The sequence below is a fragment of the Dasypus novemcinctus genome, chromosome 3 (genome assembly GCF_030445035.2).
Source record: "Dasypus novemcinctus isolate mDasNov1 chromosome 3, mDasNov1.1.hap2, whole genome shotgun sequence".
Lineage (NCBI taxonomy): Eukaryota > Metazoa > Chordata > Mammalia > Cingulata > Dasypodidae > Dasypus > Dasypus novemcinctus.
Genome location: NC_080675.1, coordinates 43,484,153 through 43,507,740, shown reverse-complemented (window position 1 = coordinate 43,507,740; position 23,588 = coordinate 43,484,153). Strand labels below are relative to the sequence as shown.

Below are 23,588 nucleotides of genomic sequence, written 5' to 3'. Positions count from 1 at the left end.
TCCCCTTCCCCTCCACCCCACCCCTCTGTTGTTTTATCTCTGTGTTCATTTGCTGTATGTTCTACTGTGTCTGCTTGCATTCTTGTCAGGTGGCACCTGGAATCTGTGTCTCTTCTTGTTGTGTCATCTTGCTGCATCAGCTCTCCGTGTGTGCGGTGCCACTCCTGGGTGGGTTGCGCTTTTTTTGCATGGGGTGGCTCTCCTTGTGGGGTGCACTCCTTGCACGTGGAGTTCCCCTAAGTGGAGGTCACCCCTGCATGGCACGGCACTCCTTGCACACGGCAGCACTGCGTCAGCCAGCTCACCACATGGGTCAGGAGACCCTGGGTACCAAACCCTGGACCTCCAATATGATAGGCAGATGCTCAATCAGTTGAGCCACATCCATTTCCCTGTTGCTACCTTTTAGCAAGTTACGAAGTTTAGGGAACTTCTGGAATCCTATGGGGATGATTATGTTTGCTTGCAATTCAAGAAGGGTAATTTGCAGGAAAATAGCAAGAGGGAAAATGATGCTGAGTTACTAGCAATATGGCAGCTTATTTAAAAAATAGGAGTATATAGTAAATTATAGTGAATAAACTATTGAAATTTTGTTAATGGTATAAGTAGACTTTAAAAAAACATATCAAGCTCTTCAGATATTTCTCACCTTCCTTTCCCTACTGATCCTATAAGTACTGATTCTGAACTCAACAATTTTTGTTACCTCATGTTATTGAATTCCAATCATAAAGTGAGTATATATTTTTAAAGTATGAAGCACTGAAGGCAAAACAAATATGCCACATTTAGAATAATGGAATTAGTGAATGCACATAAAAAGACAAACTTTTTTCAGGTAACCTATTCAAGTATTGTTCAAAATGAAAATATGGGAGAATATCCTGCATTTTATTCTGCATTCAAAAATGACTATCTGATTGGTCAGTATAAACTTTCCAACTGACACTGGACCATGGAAAGAAAAAGGCAGGTAGTTTCTTAGTTTAGAAAGATGCAGGTACTCATAATTTCAGAAAATCACTAATTTGTAATCTTGTCTCAGTTTCATTGTGAGTTAGTGGAGAATAAACCTTTTCATGGAAGTCCTAGAATTCTTCATAGTTATTTACTATCTTTGTTATTTAACTTCAGGTAAGATTCTCTGTAGGAGAAAAGATTTATCTCACTCCATTACTGCATCTCTGATGTTTCTAAATACTTAAGTGGTATAATGCTAAATGCCTAAACAATACATATTTATATGCATCAATAGTGACCTGTAATTTAATTAATCTTGGTAATAAGTGAAGGGAGAACAAGAAGAAAGGGTCGAAATGTAAACATAAGCAAGAATTAAGAAAATCATTAGAACCTTACATTAGTCAGGATTCTCTAGAGAAACCGAACCAACAGGAGATACCTGTAAACATTATAAAATTTTATAAAATTGTCCCATGTAACTATGGGGATGAATGAGTCCAAATTCCATGGGGTGGCAGCAAGGTAGGAAGACCCATGAAGGTTTTCAATGATTGCTGCAGGAGAAGTTGGCTGACGAAGTAGAGATGGAAATTCTCTCTTCTGACTGATGAAATCAATACTTCTGTTTTTTAAGGCCTTCAACTGATGGGATGAGAAATTGTCTCATTGCTGAAAACAGTCTACTCAGTTGACTATAGAAGGAAACAGCCATAGAGACAATCAACTTATTAATGATTTAAGCCCACAAAATGTCCTTACAATAACAATTAGGCCAGTCTTGCTTGACCAAACAACTGGGCACCGTTACTTCACAAAGTTGACATATAGACCTAACTATCACAAGCCTCAAGGTGAATTTGACTGTGAAAGACAAGAGAATAACAATATTTGGGAATTTAAAATCCTAATAAATTTGTGCTATAAATTATTTAGAGATCAACTCATTTGGTCTTTTGGAAGTCAGCACGTATTTATTTCCCCTCCCAAATTAAAAAAGAAAACAAAAAGGGAAAAATCTTAGTAAAACAAAGCATTTCTTTGTCAAAACTGAAAATGCTTCTTAATCCTAAAGAAGCCAATATTGATTTAAATTTAGTAAAATCTAGAACTGCAAACCCAAATGCCTTCAGTTTAGCTAATCAGATATTATAGACATGTTCTGGCATAAGGCAATAAGGAGACTTAGGAACTGTGTTAACCTAGAGAGTTCATGTCCTGTCTACAGGCATTCACACAAAGAAAAGGAGAAAGAGAAGGAAAAGAAAAAGAAAAAAGTTATGTCCAAAGAACTTACCTTAACAGATTGAATTCAGCATGGGCCATAAATTTGCAACCCATTCCCTAACATTGGAGATCAATTTTTAGATGTCCAAAAAGACTCTGAAACTTGAAAGGAATGCCTTCACAAATATGTGCAAGTACATACAAATACAGGTTTCTTTGGTGAAAAAGCAGAGTTTTCAATTTTCTTGTCAGGTTTACTCTGAGGTAAAGATACATTGAGTGTATGTATGTATGTGTGTTTCCTATGGTGAAAGTTACCCTTTTGTCTCCCCTTAAATTTTTAAATTGTCATTGTTGGTAGTTTGATTTTTGTTTGTTAATCTCATCTTCACCCATCCTATTGAATTTATATTTGATCTGTAATACCCTTCAGTAGAAATTCAATAAAAACTAGAGTTACTGTGCTTTCATGACTTATTCCTCTTTTAGGTGTGAATTCTGCTTTAGATTTCCTGGTATATCCCCTTAATCAGGTTGAGGAAATTTCTTTCTATTTCTAGTTTACCTGAAGCTTTAATTTTTGTTTATTTGAATCAGGAGTGAATATAGAATTTTATCAAGGATTTTTTCAGTATCTTTTATGCAGGGTTATGTTTTTTAATAATTTACCTTGAATCCTTTTACTGCAGAGATAAATCTTACTTGGACATGCAGTGTTATTTATTGACTACAAATTAGATTCAATTTGTTATTCCTTTAGGATTTTTGCACCTACATTTAAATGAGAATTTAACCTGGTTTTGATACTAGGTTGATGCTAGTTTTGTAGAATATGTTGCAGAGTTTCCATCTTTTTCTGTGCTCTAGAATTGTTTATATAAGAGGCATTATCTGTTGATTGACTGTTCTATAATACTCATCTGTAAAAACCATCTGGCTTCTTATTTTTAGAAGTGGATTTTTGTATGTGTTTTAATCTCTTTATTATTTACCTTATTTTACTTTCTTTTACTTCATTCTGTATCAAATTTTATAATACATATTTTCCTAGGAAATCTTTCATTTCCTTTAGCTTTTCAAATTTGTCAGCATAATAGTACATAAAGAATTATTGAATAATTTAATATTTTGTCTTTTTTATTAATATTATCTTATTTCCTCATAGTGATTGGACTTTAAAAACATTTTAGTCTTTAAAAATATTTCTTAGACACAATAATTTATACAAAACTAATTGGTTTTTTTTGGACATTTATTTCCAATTGATTAGGAGACATTCCAAATTCGTATAACTAGCTAGAAATAAAACCCAGCAGATGTGACTTCTAATTCAGTGCTCTTCCCACTATAGTACAGTATTTTCACATCACCTGTTTTGCTTGTCTATAATAAGAATAAACTAGAATAAAAGGAAATACATGTAATTGAAAATCATTTTAATTTGGAAAATCATATAACCATTGAAATATCTTAATAGAGAAAATAAACTGAAAATTAAATTTATACAAAAACAAATTAGAATTTTAGTTCCTGGTAAGTCTTATTCATAAGATTATCATCATATCTTAGTAAGATGTAGTCATTACACAAAATATTCAAGTACTGTTTCAACTTTTTCTTAATTTGAATAATAGTAATCAATTTCTGTGGTGTTTAGACCATTTAAGATATATTCATATGTATTATTTGCTCCTGGGAACAAAGATAGGAGGTAGGCAGGTTGTTCACTATTTGGCCCATTTTAGTTCTAAACATTTTATTTGTACACAGCTTAGTACTTTGCATCTTATAGGTACTCATTATATTTGTTTGAATTACATAAATGAAACATTTATATTGTTACTGTTAAATTAGTGTGTTGGTAAAACAGAGTAGGGAAGAACTAAGGAGGGCATTAAATGCTAGCCTAAGTAATACTTTTTTTTTTCCTTCTTTATTAATTTTTTTTAATGTTACATTTAAAAAATATGAGGTCCCCATATACCCTCCACCACCCTTACCCCACTCCTCCCCCATTAACAACCTCTTTCATCATCATGGCTCATTCATTGCTTTTGGTGAATACATTTTGGAGCACTGCTGCACCACATGGATAGTGGTTTACATTGTAGTTTACACTCTCACCCAGTCCACCCAGTGGGCCATGGCAGGACATAGAGCGTCCAGCATCTGTCCCTGCAGTACTACCCAGGACAACTCCAAGTCCTGAAAATGCCCCAATATCATATCTTTTCTACCCTCTCCCTACCCTCAGCAGCTACTGTGGCCACTTTCTCCACATCAGTGCTACAATTTCTCCCATTACTAATCACAATAGTTCTATAGTAGAATATCAGTAAGTCCACTATAATCCATACTCTATTCCTCCAGCCTGTGGACCCTGGGATGGTTATGTCCCCTCCCCCTCTGTATCAAGAAGGAGTTTAGATTCTACATAGATAATGGATGCAGTTCTCCTGCTTGCAGTTGTAGGCACTCTTAGCTCCCTGGTGTGGTGGTTGACCTTCTTCACCTCCCTGTTAGCTGGCCAAGGTAAGTCCAATAAACCAGACGGTAGAAGTTACAAGTCTGCTGAGGCTCAGAGCCTGGTTGTCACATGGACAGTCCAGAGATTCAGGTCTCCTGAGAATACACCAACCCCAGCACCAACCACAGGTCTGGTAAAAGTAACAGAAGAGGCATGTGCTGAAAGGTCACATCTGAGTCCAGCTCCATCACACTCAGGAACACAAACTCCAAAGTAGGGCCAACTGACATGGCACTGAACTCCAGAGCCTTCTGCCATGACTGTAGAACCTGTGGGTCTCTGTAACCCTCAGGAGAACCAGTACCTGGGCTTCTATCTACTTTGGCTGTCTCTGGGACCCTGCTGAGGCATGTGTAAGCATTACCCTTGTGATGATCTCCTGACTCTTTTGGAGACTCATAGCCATATACATTGATTTGTCCTTTCCATTTCCCCTTTTATTCAAGGTCAAAAAGCAGTTTTTATCACCTGATATTACATGTAGGCTGAGATATTCTGCTGGTCTGAGTTGACCCTTTTATTCAAGGTCTTTTTCTAGTTACATCATCAGCTGGTGCTGGGTAGTAATCCCTCCGCACCAGGGAGGCTTATCCCTGGGAGTCATGTCCCATGCTGGGGGGGAGGTAACGCATTTACATGCTGAGTTTGGCTTAGAGAGTGGCCACATTTGAGCAACATGGAGGTAACTCTTAGTGGGGGTGGACCCACATCCTGGGGAGGACTAATGCCATCAAATAGAGGGAACTGTATCCCTCGAGAGAAAGGGTGGCTCCCAGGGCATTGGGGCAGTTGAGCAAGTTAGGCCCTGAACACTATTCCATCTATATCTGGAAGTGGCTCCTCGGGAAACGGAAGTTGGCTGTCACTGTGGGCACCAAGGTGGAAGGGAAAATGGACGTTAAATGTGTGGAACCAAGGTAAATGGGGGGTAAGAGAGGAGTTTCTTGAGAGTACACAAGGATGGATATAAAACATGTAATATTACACCATAACATATAGGAGATAACAGACTGATAATGTAAACCATAATGTAAAACATAGGATAACTAAGAATGTAAAAAACTGTGTATCCTAAAGTATGCACCATAATGTAAGATGTCACCTTGTTAGAAAGCTAGTGTCTCAGACTCTATACATCTCGTTAAGTAAATATGATGTGAATAGGGTGTAAGAGTAGCACTGTGGAAGGGAAAAGGTTTTGTGGTGGATGTATGGGAGTGCTGTACATTATATATATGCATTGCTGTGGTCTAGGGCTCCTGTGAAGAGAAGCTGAATAATTAGGGGTGAAAAAATAAAAATAAAAAAAAAAAAAAGAAAGAGGTAACTCTTAGGCACTCTGCACCTTTAATCTGGGTCAGAATCCAAGATAAATATATTGTGGATATTTCTAAAAAATGTTTTCTCACTTTTGGTATTATTTGTTTCTACATTCTTTTACTAAACCTCAGCGGTATTAACATCTTGAGACAGATAATTCTGTGGTGTGGGGAGTTCTCATTTGCAAGCATACCTAACTTCTGCACTAGATATCAGTAGCATCCCCACAGGCTGTGACTAACAAAAATTTATCCAGATATTGTCAAATATCCCCTGGGGAACAAAAGCACTGTCAGTTCATAACCATTGCTGTGATTATTTTGGCAGATTTTTGTTTCAAACAGAAACTTAAGTATGTAGATAAGGCAACTAAGATTATCTTACTGAGCAAACCTTTGTTTTTTCTCTTTTAGTATTTTATTGAATTTTCATGCCCCTACCAATACATGTGATTGAACTACAAAGACTGCTATAGGAATATACTCCTTCAGTAGTTTATTTTGTCTAAGGTGAATTGTCAGAATATTGAATTAGCTTTGGCAAGTACCCTGGATGAACCATTTAGTTGAGAACAGTGAAAACACAGAAGAGAGAAAAATTAAAGAATAGAATGAACAAGGCACATACATAGTTCGTCTTTCTCAAAGCAAAATGTTTCCGTATTATTTATCCAACAATCTTACATAAAATGCCATATATATATACACACACAAGAATGTTAAACACTGAGTGGAATATCTTTTAAAAAATAAACTGTTCATGCTTTCCAAGTAATTTATAATCCACTGTGAAAATAAGATGCACACACAACAGAACAGTAACAAAACAAGGCAGTGTGTGTGATAACAGGACAAATTAATTAGAATAATCAATGCATAGGAAAAGCCTGGGAAAAGGAGATTTTATCCTGGAATGGCCATTTTCCAAGCAGTTTTTACTTGAGGCATCTTGCCTTTACTCTGCCCTTTCTCTAAAAATTAGAGTATCTTTGTATTCAAACCCTCCCCACAGATGGCTCCCTCATCTGTCTGCTTGTTTTCTGCTCATTGTCTGCTCATTGTGTCTGTTCTTTGTGTCTGTCTGTTGTGTCTGCTTGTCTTCTTTAGGAGGCACTGGGAACTGAACCCAGAATCTCGTGTATGGGGGGCCGGCTCCCAACTGCTTGAGTCACATCCACTCCCCTTTATTTATGTTTTCAACAGTGTTAAAAACTCAACTCATGGTTCTGAGATTGGGAGGTTCCCCATTCATCATTCATATACCCCTTTTTCTACAAGTTCCTGTTCAGCAAGATAGGGAAAGTACAATGCTATTTCTCTAACCTCTCTGCAATTAACTTGAAAAGAAACTATTTTGCTGAAAGTTGTGTTGAGTCCTACTGGCTATTTTACAATGTTAGATTTGAGAACAAAGGATAGGCATGTTTGAGGTGAGGAGAACAGAGAAGTGTTGAAAGATAACTGCAGGGTAATGGTTTAAAAAAAAAGGATGAAAGGATCAGCTACAGCTCTGCTTAGCTGAATCATTCACTCTTACTACTGGGAAACATTAGAGGAGCAGACAATCAAATTTTTTCACCATATAAACTATCTCCTTAGTTTATATTATTTTTTCATTTTCAACTTAATTTTTTTGAAGCAATGCATTCATTCACATGGTTTAAAAACAAAGGAATGTAGGAACAACCAGCAAGATGGTGCAGAGTAAGGAGCTCCTGGGGTCAGCTCATGCTACAGGGCAGTTAGTAATCACCCAGAGCTATCTATTATTTTTTTTTAGTTATTGTTTTAATGTTCTGTCTAGTTGCTTGTAGGGGTAGACTATCTTTTTTGTTTGTTTTTTAAAGATTTATTTATTTTTTATTTATACCCCCACATCCCATGGTTTCCTCATCTACCTGTCTTCTCCAGAAGGCACCAGGAATCAAACCTGGGCACTCCCACATGGGAGGTGAGTGCCAATGGCCTGAGCCACATATGCTACCCACAGGCTGCGGCATCTGCTGACTTGTGGCATCTAGCTCATTTGGGCAGGTGCAGCGTCTAGCTTATTGTGGAGGGTTGCGGCAGGTGCTGTGTCTGCTTGTCTTCTTTAGGAGGTACCTGGACCTGAACTTGGTACCTCCCATGTGGTATGTGGGTGCCCAACCAGTTGAGCCACATCCGCTTCCCACCCAAAGCTATCTAAAGCACCTGTTTGGGGCTCCAGGAGACCAGAAGAGCATCCTGCAATATCCTTGAAAGAATGGATGGAGGAGAGTATGCATCTGCAGAGAAGATTCATGAGTAAAGCACTCCACAGCATGAAGGCTGTTGCCCATATGCCACTGACAGCACAAGCCACTTCAGGAAATATTCTGTGGCTGGAATTGGAAGCTCCATTTCCCAAAAACGGGTGAGGAAGAGATGGTTGGGCACCAGCTTCAGCTACTGATTAATAAATTTGACTGGTTAAAGTATAATTCTAACAACAGCTAAAGTTCGAAACTCTCCAAGTCAGAAAGAGGCTGGTAGCCACCATTTTAATGCCACCCCTGGCATGAGGAGAAGTGGGCCTGACTGAAAATCACTGTACTGGTATAGACCAGCTTCCTTCCATCAAGATTGGATTGCAGCTCTAGCCTAAACCCCAGCTCCACAGGGAGGAAGCTGGGGGACATGTGCCAGCCTCTCTGGGAAACTACAGGCCATGCTGCAGAGGTTGGTGCCCATACTCCACTGGCAGCACAAGTTCCCACAGGAGATACTCTGTGGCTGGATTGGAAGCTCCATTTTCCAAAAACAGAGGTGGAAGAGATGTTTGGCCACTGACTCATCTATTGATTAGTAAATTTGGCTGGCTAAGGTATAATCCTAATAGCTAAAGTTTGAACCTGTCCAAGTTGGAAAGAGGCCAGTAGCCACAATTTTTACTCGGCTGCCAGTACGAGGGGATACAGGACTGATTGAAAATCACGGTGATGGTAGAAACTGGTTTCTTTCTACCCAGGTTGGACTGCAGCCCTCACCTAAGCTCTGGCCCCACCTCTGGCAGGAGAAGAAGCTTGTGGGACATACATCGCCTCTCCAGGTAACTGCAGGTACATTTGACTGGCACAAACAATAGTTGGACACCTGGGGCTCCATCCACACACCCCAGTGACATAGGAGAGGAGCTGTGTTTTCTCAACCTCTCAGGGCAATTGCAGACACTTTCAGTCCACACATACTGGTTTGTTGAGTGCCTTCAATTCCATCTCCACCCCTCTAAGCCCATAGGAGAGGAAAGGGCTGGGGTTTCTTCAGCCTCTCTGGGAAACTGCAGGTGTTTTCAGCCCACACAGAGTAGATACTCAGGCTCCTGTAGTTCCATCCTAGTCCCCCCATTAGGATAAGAGGAGAGCTGTGTTTCCTCAGCCTTTCTGGGTAACTGCAGGTGCTTTCAACCTATATAGACTGAATAGTAGGACATATGGTTCTAGCCCTACCCCCAAGTAAGGTACAAGGGGAACTGTGTTTCCTCAGCTTTTCCAGGTAATGGCAAGAACTTTTGACTTGCATGGCCTGGACTGGTGCGTACCTGTGGATCCACTCCTGCCATCCAATAGGATAGGAGAGGGCTGGTCTTGGTGTTTCCTTAGCCTCTCTGGGCAACAGCAGGCACTTTTAGCCTACACAGACTGAACTGTTGGGTATAGGTGGGTTCCATTCCCACTCCCTAAAGGAGAGAAGGGACTACTCCTTCAGCCTCTCAGGGCAACTGCAGGTACATCTGACCCACATAAATTAGATTGTTGGGCTGTCCAGAGGATCCATCTCCACCCCTGGCAGGGGATTAGGGGTGGTGCTGTGGTAGTTTACGTGGGCAACTGTGGTCATTTTGGACTCACATGGCAGGGATTGCTGCCCACATCTGCAGCTGCATCCCTACCCGAGGCAGGGGAGGAAGGGGTGTGAAGCTTCATCAGTCTCTCCAGGCAACTATAGATGGTCTTGGCCTGCACAACTTGGATTATTATGCATAGCTATAACTTTGTTCCTACCTCTGGTAAAGGAGAAAGGTGGGAAAACTTCATGGGTCCCTGGGGCAACACAGGCAACTTCAGCCTCCGCAGCTTACAGCACCAACTTTGCTCCTACTACAAAACCAGCAAAGGAGAATGGGCAAGAAAGCCCTAAACTAAAGAGAGAAACTTCACCCAGTATAAATACATCTAGTAAGCCAGATGCCAAGACATCAACAAAAAATTAAAATCCATACAAAGAAACAGGAAGATATGGCCCAGTTAAAGGAACAGGACAAGCCTCCAGATGATATAAAGGAGTTGAGACAACTAATCATTTGAACAAATCTCTTTAATAAATTCAATGAGATGGCTAAAGTGATTAAGGATATTAAGAAGACATTGGGTGAGCACAAAGAAGAATTTGAAAGCGTACATAGAAAAATAGCAGTTCTTATCAGAATGAAAGGCACAATAAATGAAATAAATTCACTGCAGATTTGAGGAGGCAGAAGAAAGGATCAGTAAATTTGCAAACATGAAAAAAATTTTCAAATTCTGAAAGCAAACATGCAAAAGAACAGATGAGGAAAAGAATCAGTAAAATTGTACAAGATCTCAGGAAACTAAACAACAGCAAGAGTCAGGCAAACATACATGTCATGGGTGTCCCAGAAGAAGAAAAGAAGGAAAAGGGGCAGAAGGAATATTTGAAGAAATAATGGTAGAAAATTTCCAAACCCTATTGAAGGACATAGATATCTGTGCCCAGGAAATACAGTGTGTGCCCATCCGAAAAAAATTCTGATAGACCAACTCCAAGACATATGCTAATCAGAATGTCAAATGCCAAAGACAAAGAGAGAAATCTAAGAGCAGTAAGAGAAAAGAATGGATAACATATAAGGAATTTATTCAGTTTGGAGTGTGGATTTTTATGTCCTACAGTAGGATTGGGAAATTTTCTACCACTATTTCTTCATATATTCCTTTGCACCTTTTTACTTATCTTCTCCTTCTGTGACACCCATGACATGTTTGTTTGCATGTCTCTTGCCTTCCTTTAGCTACCTGAGACCCTGTTCAATTTTTCCCATTCTTTTCTTTATCTGTTCTTTTGTATGTTTGCTTTCAGAGACCATGTCTTCAAGCTCACTGATCCTTTCTTCTGCTTCCTCAAATCTGCTATTATATGCCTCCAGTGTATTTTTTATTTCATTTATTGTGTCTTTCATTGCCATGAACTCTGGTATTTTTCTGTATATGCTTTCAAATTCTTTGTGCTTATCCAGTGTCTTAATATCCTTAATCTCTTTAGCCATCTCAATGAATTTATTAAGGAGATCTGTTTAAACATCTATAATTAGTTATTGCATCTCTTTTATGTCATCTGGAGACTTTTCTTGTTCCTCTGACTGGGCCATATCTTCCAGATTGTATGGATTATAATTTTTGTTGGTGTCTTGAAATCTGGATTACTAGATGCATTTATTCTGGGTGCAGTTTCTCTCTTTAGTTTAGGGCTTTCTTGTCTTTTCTCCCTTGCTCATTGTATAGTTGGAGCTGAGGGTGTGTTGGTTCTGTAAGCTCTGGAAGTTCATGTTGCCTGCTTTGCCCCAGTAAAGGCTGGAGCTTCTCCCAACTTTCTTCTCTGCCAGGGGTGGGGATGGATTCATAGCTGTGTGTTTTAATCAAGTTATGCAGGACAAGACTGTGTGCAGTTGTCCAGAGACAACTAATGACAACTAATGAAATCACATGCCCCTTCCTCCCTTGCCTAGGGTGAGGATGGAACTGCAGGTATGGGCAGCAAACTAAACTGTCCAGGTTAAAACTGACCACAGTTGTCCAGGTACTTAAATAGCACCAGGCCCACTTCTCCCCTGCCAGGGATAAGGTTGTGCCCTCCGGAGTGCCCAACAATCTAATGTGTGTGGGCCAAAAGCACCTGCAGTTGCCCTGAGAGGCAGAGGGAATGCTGTCCTTTCTGTCCCTTAAGGGATGGGGATGAAATAACAGGCATCCAGAAGAATATTCTGTGTGGGGCAAAAGTACCTGCTTTTGCCCAGAGAGGCTGAGGATACACTGCTACCCTCATATCCTATTGGTGGTAGGGATAGATCTGCAGGCACCCAAAGTCCAGTCAGTGCAGGCCATATGTTCCTACTGTTGCCCAGAGAGGCTGAGGAAACACAACACCTCTCCTATCCTATTGAGGGGTGGGGATGGAGCTACAGGTGAATGACTATTCACTGTGAGTATCTCCAGTTGCCCAGAAAGGCTGAGGAGACACCGCCTCCCTCTTGTTCTATTGGGGGTGGATATGGACCATAGGTACCCAATAGTCCCGTTTATACAGGCCAAAAGTACCTGCAGTTGCTCCAGGAGATTGAAGAAACACAGCTCTCCTCCTATCCTATTGAGGGGTGGGCAGGGATGGAGCCCCAGGTGTCTTGACTATCTGGTTTTGCTGCCTGAAAGTACCTGCAGTTGCCCAGAGTTGGGGCTGGAGCTTGAGCAAGAGCTGCAGTCCTATCTGGGTGGAAAGAAGCCTTGTCCCTACCTTCACTGTGATTTTTAATCAGTCCTCCTTTCCCTCATGGTGGGAATGGGGTTAAAATGGTGGCTACCAGCCTCTTTCTGAGGCTGGTGCAGGTTTGGACAGGTTCAAACTTTAGCTGTTCTTAGGAATATACCATCTCTTCCTCCCCTATTTTTGGGACATGGCGCTCACAATTCCAGCAACAGAAAAGTTACCGAGACAGCTTGTGCCACCAGTAGAGTATGGGCCCTGGCCTCTTCGGCGTGAAGTCCTCTAGACATGAATCTTCACTGTGGAACATTGTTTCAAGGATCTTGCAGGATGCTTTTCTGATCTCCTGAGCCCCCAAACAGGTGCTTGAGATAGCTCTGGGTGATTATTAACTGCCCTTAGGAAAAGCTGATGCTTGGATACACCATCTTGCCACTCCAATGGTGATGAATTCCAAAGATGATGAGCCAAAGTGATTGAGAGAAAAAAACCCCATTGAAAAGAAGAAATCTGTGAAAAATGGCAGGGAAGTGAGCTGAACATGCAGCAAATGCTTTAAAAGATATAACGAAAATGGAATAAGAATATGGAGGGGTTTTTTTTCTTCCCAACAAGCATACCACATTTTGCTAGATTTTTTCTCTGCTTTTCTGTTTTATCAGGTATTCATTATAAGAATGAAGCACCATGAGTCTTAAATTGTCAAGTGACATTTTTTATCTTTAAATTTATAGTTTGCCCTTGTTCCTTTTTCATTCATAATTAAATATTGAAGAAATTTTGGAGAAAAAATAATAAGATATTTTATATATAGGGATGTTGGTTTAAAAATCATAACTGTTAAAAATCATAACTCTTAGGGTGAATTCTTCCTCAATATCTTGATGGTTACTTCTAGGTGTAGAAAACACCACTAATTTGACATTTTGTTATCCATCAACCAGCAAAACAGAAGGAATTACTTGATTGATGTGTTTGGGAGAACTACACTAAACATTTTATTATGAGTAAGCCTGCCTGCAAGCATCCTGCTCTTCCTTGCTTTAAGTTTAGGCAAATTTCCTTCTGCCCCCCACACAGCTATTCCCTCCACAGCCTCCAGTGAGGGGAAGCCTGCCCCAATTTAAGATTCTGTGACTATCTGGATATATCTGCTTAATTTTGGAAATATTTTTCCCACTTAGTTGTGGTATAAACCATGTACAAAAGTGATATTTTGACCCATATCTGCTTATACTTTCATCTTATTTTTTCAGTTTGTTCACAATTCAAGAAAGGAAAAGAGGTGTGTTATCACGTGAATGTCAAAGACCTTAGTATCTAATAATGTAAAAGTTGTGTATCATTAGTCTTCAACTATCTTTTCTGTTATTCCCTTAAACAAAAATATCACCATTAAAATAGTTCTTTTTGAATCTTTACTTATTATTAGAGAATAATTATTAGTAAACCTAATGTAACTCTGGAAGATGTTGCCCAATTCTTTTTGAAGTTATTTCCCTTCTTGGCTTGTTGGGCATACAAAAATTCATGTTAAGATGTGCAGAAATTTATATTTAGAAACAATATACATGCCACTATAACCAAAATTTATAAAGTAGATATAATTTTTATTCTGATTTTCACTAATACTTCATTGTGGATATTGAGAAATAATGAAAATTCTTGTAAAATGAAAGGATTATGCTTTCTTTTTGTTGCTGTGAATTTGGAAAGTATAATTTGTGAGATTAAGCTAGACTATATATTTTTATGCGTTAAATTGACTTAGGTTTTTAAGTTTTCTGTAATACTCTTTCTCACTTGTAAAGTACTGTTTCATATGCTAGAACATATTAATAATTATTTTTTTAAAAACTAATAATGCAAATTGGTTAATAAGTATTTTATCTAGGACATTTACAACCTTTGTATTTATACTAAACAAGAATAATGTTTCTTATGTCTTACAAAGTGGGAAAAAATAAATGATTAATGCATTACAAGAGGGATACCTTCAGTAGTGCTTTTTTGGTTCTTTTGATTCATTTAACATACACAAATCATAAAAATAAAATAATATTAAATAGGTATATTTTAACCCCTAGTCCTTAAGTGGAAAATACACATAATAGTCTCTTTCGGTTCCTTTATCTCTGTATAGAAGGATGTGTTTGTTGAACCAGTGTTTCAGAGGAAATGTTCTTTTCCTACTTCTTTTGTTAATTTCAGACTTTTGTGTAAACATCCTCTACATATAGTATTTTTAACACTAGTAACCTAAAATATTACAGGAAAGTCAGGAAAATAAATTTTCTACCAATAACTATTGGTAGATAATTATTGAGGTCTTAGTTTCCATGTGTAAAGAAATATGTTATAAATATTTATGATTTGGGCTGATCTTTCATATTTTTAATCCTTTTTGTGAATGCACACTTCCATGATAACAGGTAAAGTCAAATATTATCAAGAGGTAATTTTTAAAGGACCTCTTTAGCTTAATTAGGCATCTCTTTACTTGCAAAGTATCAATTATATTATTAATTAGATATGTACATCTCAATATTCTTTCAGGGTCACCACATAAGCTGGGATAATATGAATAAGCAGTAACTCCCACTAGTCAATAAATGTGTTATCTTAGCAGGATAGTGTGTTGGTTATTTTTAGATCTTAATGATAACTGGAATTAGATTTTAAATTTCACAGATACTTCTGCTTTTTATGCTGCCGAGAATGTGTATATACAAAATATGCTTAATTTACAAGCATATGATCCCTGGGAAGTCCTGCTAACATTCTCTAATAGAGCAGCAAGAATTCCCTGAGCACATGCGCAGTGCCAAGTGAAGGACGACAGACCATTAACCCAGGCCCTTGATATTGATGGTTGTACTCATGAACCTTGTTCTTGTGAAATTGAAACTTGGCCTAGTATTATATATTGTCTTTGTGTTGCCTCCTGAAAGCCTCATTGTTGCTCAAATGTGGACTCTCTCTCAGGCAAACAAAGCATATAAACACACTACCTTCCCCCCAGGGATGAGCCTCACTGGTATCTGGGGATTATTACCAAGTGCCAACTCATGAAGCATTTGGAAAAAGACCTTGACCAAAAGGAGGAAATATCAAATACAAATGAGTTTTTATGGCTAAGACATTTCAAAGCAAGTTGGGAGGTGTTTCCAGAGGTTATACCTAGGCATAGCAGGATCCTGTCTCAGCAGGATCTCATTGACTGCCACAGTAAACAAGGATGCAACAGTCGAGCTCCTGAGGGATCTAGAAACATTTAGACACCGTATGAAGGGCAGACAATCTCAGCAATTTGGGACCCTGTCAGTGGGCCTTACTTTGGAATATATGCTCCCCAATGTAACAAAGTTAAACTCATTTATAATTTCCCTACACATGGCTCTTCTGCTCCTTTTATTTGAACCTATAATTAGCACAATGCTCAATAAATCTATGAACCAGAGACTTAAATCTTTGGTGTTCATATGCTAGTTGAACCCGAATCTCAAAAGAGTTGCAACAACTACTGACCATTTCATTGAACTTACCCAGAGCTACTATCAAAAGAATGATGATGGACAACACCCATCCCAAAAAACAAGAGAATATCTACAATTGCAAGCAAGACAGTTTCATCGATCTGCACCATGGCATCTAAGCCCCCTCTCAATCAGAAACAGAGTAGGCATCATCACCCCAAAATCCTCAAGACTGAGGAGTGAACAAACATAAGGGGGGGGAGGGGGATGCAACTGTGGATAAAGTAGACTTATTAATATTATATTCTGGCAATGCAAGAATGTGTGCCATTGATATAAAGGCAGTGGTCACCAGAGGTTCTGAGGTGAGGGAGAGGGAAGAATAAGTATAACATGAGCATTTTTGGGACACTGGAAATGTCCTGCATGACACTGCAATGACAGATACAGGATAGTAAACTTTTGTCAAAACCTATAAAATTGTGCAGTGCAAAGTATAAACTATAATTTATACTATAGACCATGGTTAGTAGAAATGCTTCAGTATGTTTTCACCAATTGTAACAAATGTACCACACTAACGAAAGATGCTATTGGGGGAAAGTATGGAGGGAGAGGGAGTGGGGTATATTGGAATCCATTGTATTTTTTCATGTAACATTTATCTAATCTAAAGCTTCTTTAAAAATAAAAAATGATGAAAAACACATGATCCAACAATCCTACTTTTAGTAATAGATCCAAAAGAATTGGAAGCAGGGACTTGGTTATTTGCACATTGATGTTCATAGCAGCGTAATTCACAATACTCAAAAGATGGAAGCAACCCATGTGTCCGTCTACAGATGACTGGATAAACAATATGTGATATCTACACCAATGGAATACTATTCAGTTTTGAAAATAAATGAAGTTCTGATACAGTGACAACATGGATTGAACCTTGAGTCCATCATGTCAAGTCAAATGAGACACAGAAAGACAAATATTGAATGATATCAATAATGTGAAATAATTATAAGCATTTCATAGAGTGAGAAACTAGAATACAGGTTACTAGGTGCAGGTGAGATAGAGAATGGGGAGTTAATGCTTAACTCTATTTCCATTTGGGGTAATAGAAATTTCCATTTAGGATAATAGAAAAGTTTTGGTAATGTAATTAACACCATGGAATTATATATTTGAATATACTTAAAAGGGGAAATTTTAGGTTTTATATTACTAGAATAAATCTCTCTTATTTCTGTGGGGTCAGTAGTAATGTCCCCCCTCTCATTTCTGATTGTATTTGCCTCTTCTTTTTTTCTTTGTCAGCCTACCTAAAGCTTTATCAATTTTTATTGTCTTTCTAATAATATCTTTTGGTTTTGATGATGCTCTTTATTGTTTTTCTAATTTCTGTATTTAATTTATTTCTGCTCTAATCTTTGTTCTCTGTTTCCTGATTGATCTTCTGTTCAGGTGTTCTATTTATTGATGACAGTGGTGTATTGAAGTCTCCAACAATTATTGTAGATGTATATACTTCTCCCTTCAGTTTTGCCAGTGTTTGCCTCATGTGTTTTAGTGCACTGTGGTTAGGTGTATAAATATTTATGATTGTTATATCTTCGTGGTGTGTTGGCCCTTTTATTAATATATAGTGTCCTTTTTTGTCTCTCATAACAGCTTTTGACTTAAAGTCTCTTTTTTCTGATATTAATATAGCTATTTGAGCTTTTGGTTATTATTTGCATTAATTATCTTTTCCATCCTTTCACTTTCAACCAATAGTTCGTCTTTGGGTCAAGGTTGAATTTCTTGTAAATATTACATATTTGGATTGTGCTTGTTTTATCCATTCTGCTAATCTGTGTCTTTTGCTTGGAAAATTAAATTAGCATTCAGTGTGATTACTGTAAAGGCAGTACTTCAGCCATTTTGTCCTTTGGTTTTTATATGTTGTGTATTTTTTGTTGTTGTTGCTTCTCTTTTCCATTTGAAACCTCCTTTTCTGTATAATTGATCTTTTGTGCTGTATCTGACTGATCCCTTTCTCATTTTTGTTTCAGTATATTTTCTAAATTCTTTCTTTGTAGTTACTGTGGTGTTTGTATTATATGACATATCTATAATCTACTAATTTGAAAATATACCAACTTTCTTTTCTTACCAGTTTTTTATTATCTTTTTTTTTAAAGATACATAGAGCACACAAAATGTTAAATTACAAAATGTGAGCTTCCCATATTTCCCACTTCCAGCACACCCCACTCCTTCCACATCAACAACTTCTTTTGTTAGTGTGGTACATTCATTGCATTTGATGAATACATTTTGAAGCACTGCTGCACAGCATGGATTATAGTTTACGTTGTAACTTACACTCTCTCCCAGTCCATTCAGTGGGTTATGGCAAGATATATAATGTCCTGCATCTGTCCTTGCAATATCATTCAGGATAATTCCAAGTCCTAAAAATGCCCCCATATCACCCCTCTTTTTCCCTCTCCCTGCCTTCAGCAACTCCCGTGGCTACTGTGTCCACATCAATGATACAATTTCTTCCACTTCTAGGGTCACAATAATTCTATAGTAGACTACCAGTAAGTCCACTCTAATTCATATTTTATTCCTCCATCCTGAGGACCCTAGGGTGGCGATGCCCACTCCACCTCCCAATTGAGAGGGGCCTTAGATCCTACATGGCTGATAGCTGAGATTCTCCTGCTTGCAATTGTAGACTCTCTCAGTTCCTTGGTGTGGTGGTTGACCACCCTCACCTCCTTGTTAGCTGACCTGGGTAAGTCCAATGAACTGGAGAGTAGGTGTCGCAACTCTCCTGAGGCTCAGGGCCCAGCTGACACATGGACTGTCGAGAGATTAAAGTCTTCTGAGCATGCACCAATCACAGGTTCAGTAAAAGTGACAGAAGAGGCATGTGTAGAGAAGTCACATCTGAGTCCAACTGCATCACACTTGGGAGCACAAATTCCAAAGTAGGGCCCACTGTCAAGGCACTAACTCCAGAGCCATCTGCCATGACTGTAGGACCTGGGTGTCTCCGTAGCCCTCAGGAGCACCACTACCTGGAGTTGTATCTACTTTGGCTGTCCCTGAGATCCTGCTGAAACGTGCGTAAGCATGACCCGTGTGATGACCTCCCAACTCATTTTGCAGCCTCTTAGCCATGTAAATTCATTTGTCTTTACCATTTGCCCCTTTTATTCAAGGTCTTTTTCTATTTGCATCACCAGCTGATACGTACTTAGTTTTGATAGCATATATGTTCTCTCCTCCCATATCCCTACATTTCCCCTCTTTATGTTGTTTTTGTCCCATTTCTTTATATTTTCTATGTTTATTTTCAGGAAATATGACTTTTTCCTATTCAATCGTATTCTGACTTTTTTTTGGAATTAAAGAGTAGAATTATATATCGAGAATACAGCACTATTGGATTTTGTAGTTACCCTTTAAGTTGCCTTTACTGAAGATCTTCACTTCTTTGCACTGCTCCAAGGTGCTTTCTTATGTCTTTTTCTTTCAATCTGTAGAACTTCTTTTAGTGGTTCTTTTAGAACAGGTTTTTTGTTGACATACTCTTTCAGTTTCTGTTTATCTGTAGTATTTTAAACCCTCCCTCATTTTTGAAAGACAGTTTTGCCTGATAAAGAATTTTTGCATTGCTGTTTTTCTATTTCAGTACCTTAAATATATTTTACCACTGCCTTCTCATCTCTGGTTTCTAATGAGAAACTGATACTTAGTCTTATTGAGGATTCCTTATATGTGACAAATAACTTCTTTCTTGTGGATTTCAGAATTCTCTTTATCTTTGGCATTTGACATTCTGGTTAGTATGTGTCTTGGAGTAGGTCTATTAGGGTTTATTCTGTTTAGCGTGTGTTTACTTCTTGGGCATGTATATTTATGTTTTTCATAATAGTTGGGAAATTGGGGGCCATTATTTCCTTAAATATTCTTTCTACTCCTTTTATCATCTCCTTCTGTGACATCCATGATGCATATGTCTGTACATATGATGTCATTCATATCCCTGAGACACTGCTTAGTTTTTTCTTTTCTAGTTCTTCTTCTGACTATATGATTTTTATTATCCTTTCTTCTATTTTCCTGATTCTTAATCCTGCCTGTTCAAATATGCTATTGTTTGCTTGTACTGTATATTTAATATCTTCTATTATGCCTTTCATCCCCATAATTTCTGTTATGCTTCCTTTTAAACTTTCATAATCTTTGTTATGCTCACTTACTGTCTTTTTAATATCATTTAGCTCTATATCCACCATTAGTTTATTTCTATCACTATTTTCCTTCATCTCCTAGAACTGATTTAGGAGATTAGTTTGAACTTCTTTGACTAGTTCCAAATTCTTTCTTCTCTGAAATTTTTATTTGTTCCCTTGAGTCATTGCTTCCTGTTTCAGAGTATAGTTTGTAACTTTTTGCTGATGTATGGCATCTGGTTATTTTGATGTGTTTACTCTGAAGGTCAGTTTTTTTCTCTTCCCTAGGGCTTTATTGTTGATTGGCTTTGGGTTAAGGGTCTTCTTTGACCCTTGGTTTAACGTATTCTAGACCTTTAGACCTTTAGAGTAGCCCAAGACTAATTGTTGAGATTTTCTCAGATCTTCTTCACATAATTCTTGCCCTTTGTATTTTGCACAGTTTTTAATATTTGCTTTTTGCATGCAGTTATTTTACCTCCAGGAGAAAACTTCTTCCTCGCTCCCTTCTCCAGAAACCTTTGTTTTGTTTGCATACAGTATTTTCTTCCCACATCCTATGATTTCTTTAGATTCTCTCCCTTCCTCATTGTCTCCTTTTTATCACACTTTTCAGTTTTTGTACCTATTCTGTCTTACAGCAGTTAAGTCCCTCCATCCCTCTCCCCCCCTTTTTTTCCCATGAGGCCTTTCTGCCCCTGGTTTCTTTCATGTTAGGGTATCCTGCCCTGGGGAGCCAGGTGGGGTCCATCCATAAAGGTCCATTTTGCATTTAGTTGGTCCAGCAAACTGATACTGGGTTAAATGTGTGCACCTCTTGTCAACAGTTCTGCTATCTTATTTCTCTGAGGAGACACTCTTGTTTGTATGGCATTCCTCACCTGCTTGTGTTCCATCCTGGCTCTGCAAATTTTGGTCCTCTTGCCGTGAGGTTCTTACTTACTCCTGTGAGTGGCTCTGTGGTCTACTCTGCAGCAGGAGGGACCCAGGCTGTGTTGCCTCTGTGCAACTCCCATGCTGCACTAGATCAAGTAAGTAGGAGGGTTGTAGACTGGCAGGTCCACAAAGTAAATCTTCTACCCGATTTTGGTGTTTCTTTTTCTTTTTCTTCAATCCACTGTTTGTGGAATCCTTCTCCAGTTTCTGTCATACTCCAGAGTTCCAAGCAAGTAGGATTTGTCTTTTTGTTAACTGACTTTGAAGAAAGAATTTACCAAGGGTGTCTTATGTCACCATATTGATGACATCACCCCTATCCCTACATTTTCTTGTAAGAGTTTTATATTCTTAACAATTACATTTAGGTCTTGGATCTATTTTGTGTAAGTTTTGTATAGAGTGTGAGGTAGAGGTCCAACTTCATTCTCTTGTATGTGTATATACAATTGTCCCAGCCCCAGTTGTTATATTCTTTCTTCCATTTTATTGTCTTGGCATTCTTGTCAAAAATTAATGGACCGTAAATATGTGGGTTTATGTCTGGACTCATAAATGTATTTTATTGTTCTGTGTGTCTATCTTTATGCCAATACCACAGTGTCTTGATTCCTCTACCTTTGTAGCAAGTTGTTAAATCAGGAAGTGGGTGTCCTCCAACTTTGTTCTTTTCAAGATTTCGTTGGTATTCTGGGTCCCTTTTATTTACATATGAATTTTAGGATCTCTTGTCAATTTTTAGAACTAAGTTCTTGAACCTTCTCTGCTGCCCCTAGTTGTAGTACATTTGAAAAATTACCTGTTTTTCACATAACTATTACAGGTTATGAGAAATAAATGACAAAATGCTTGGTACACAATAAATGTTCAATATACTGCTGTAGTAATATTACTACTATTAGTATCACTAACACTACCATTGTAATATCATCTTTGTATTTGTCTAGAGAAACTGTCTTCTAAGTCTGTTCTTACTTCAGTAGCAAGACGGGTAATGCTATCTAATGGAAAGATCATGTAATTTGGAATCAGTCTTTTTGGGTACAGTAGCTGTGGAATACTTACAGCATGTCAAATAGGGGTCTTTGAAATTTATCTGTGCTTAATGATGCCATAAAAATTGAAATATCATTTTCATAAATCTGTTCAAAGTACAAAACTCATGGTTGATGAATTACATTATTTTAGTTGTGGACAGGAAGTAGAAAAAGGATGGATATTACATGGGTTGAGTTCAGTTTGTTCTTCAATAGTTTTTTTTTTTTTTAACCTAGCATATGATTCAATTGTTGACTTATTTCTGTACTTTTTCTATTTCTTGGAATTTTTACTGGTGTGTCAGTTTTACTTTCCTTTCCCCTTTATATATTAAGTATAATGAGGAGGCCTTCTGAGTTTTTTCTGATTTTAACCACTTGGTCATATAATCATTCTTTTACATAAAGAATGTATGTATACATAAAGTATACAGTATACATAAAGTGCGTCTGTCATATATTCCAAGTGGGAATATGTTAAATTATATACTTTTATATAAATTTATATAAATTATATACTTTATATAAACTTTCTGGATACCTATCTTACTCCTACCCTCCCAGGATTGGATTCCAGAAAAGGCAGTATTTGGGTTATTGTTATTCAGCTATTAACAAAGAAAATCAATGAGTTATTTGTTGAAGTAGAAGCAAAGCTTATTTTAACAATTTAAATCTCTTGCCCAATTTTGAAATGGGTTGTTTGTCTTTATGTTTTAGAGATATAAGATTTCTTTATATATACTGGCTATTAGGCTCCTATCAGATATATGGTTGCGAAATATTTTCTCCCATTATGTAGGCTGTCATTTCACTTTCCTGACAAACTCCTTTGAGGTGCAAAAGGTTTTAATTTTGAGGAGGTCCCATTTATCTATTTTTTCTTTCACTGCTCATGCTTTGGGTGTGAAGTTCATGAAGTCATTTCCTATTACAAGGTCCTGTAGATGCTTCCTTACATTGTCTTCCAAGGTCTTTATGGCTCTTATATTTAGATCTTTGATCCATCTTAAGTTGATTTTTGTGTAAGATGTGAGATGGTGTTCTCTCTCATTCTTTTGCATATGGATATCCAATTCTCCAAGCACCATTTGTTGAAGACGCCATTCTCTCCCAGTTGAGTGGGCTTGGAGGCCTTGTTAAATATTAGATGACTGTATATGTGAGGATCTATATCAGAACTCTCCATTCAGTTCCATTGGTCATTATGTGTGTCCTTGTGCCATTACCATGCTGTTTGAACCACTGTAGCTTGGTAGTATGTTTTAAAGTTGGGTAGTATGATTCTTTCAATTTCATTTTTCTTTTTCCATATGTCTTTGGCTATTTGGGGTTGCTTTCTCTTCCAAATAAAT

General features: G+C 37.9%; 1 protein-coding gene across 22 annotated transcripts in view; it reads left to right on the top strand.

Moving 5' to 3' along the window:
- The window catches only part of GPHN (gephyrin), an 801,248-nt gene that overhangs the window by 263,423 nt on the left and 514,237 nt on the right, over positions 1-23,588 (top strand). For 4 of the 22 annotated variants that reach the window (XM_058293255.2, XM_058293248.2, XM_058293246.2 and 1 more), the window contains exon 3: positions 9,026-9,106. The exons of the other annotated variants lie outside the window; for them this stretch is intronic. In XM_058293255.2, the coding sequence (XP_058149238.1) occupies positions 9,026-9,106 (81 nt within the window). The remainder of the gene's footprint in view (positions 1-9,025; positions 9,107-23,588) is intronic. 22 annotated transcript variants of the gene reach the window in all.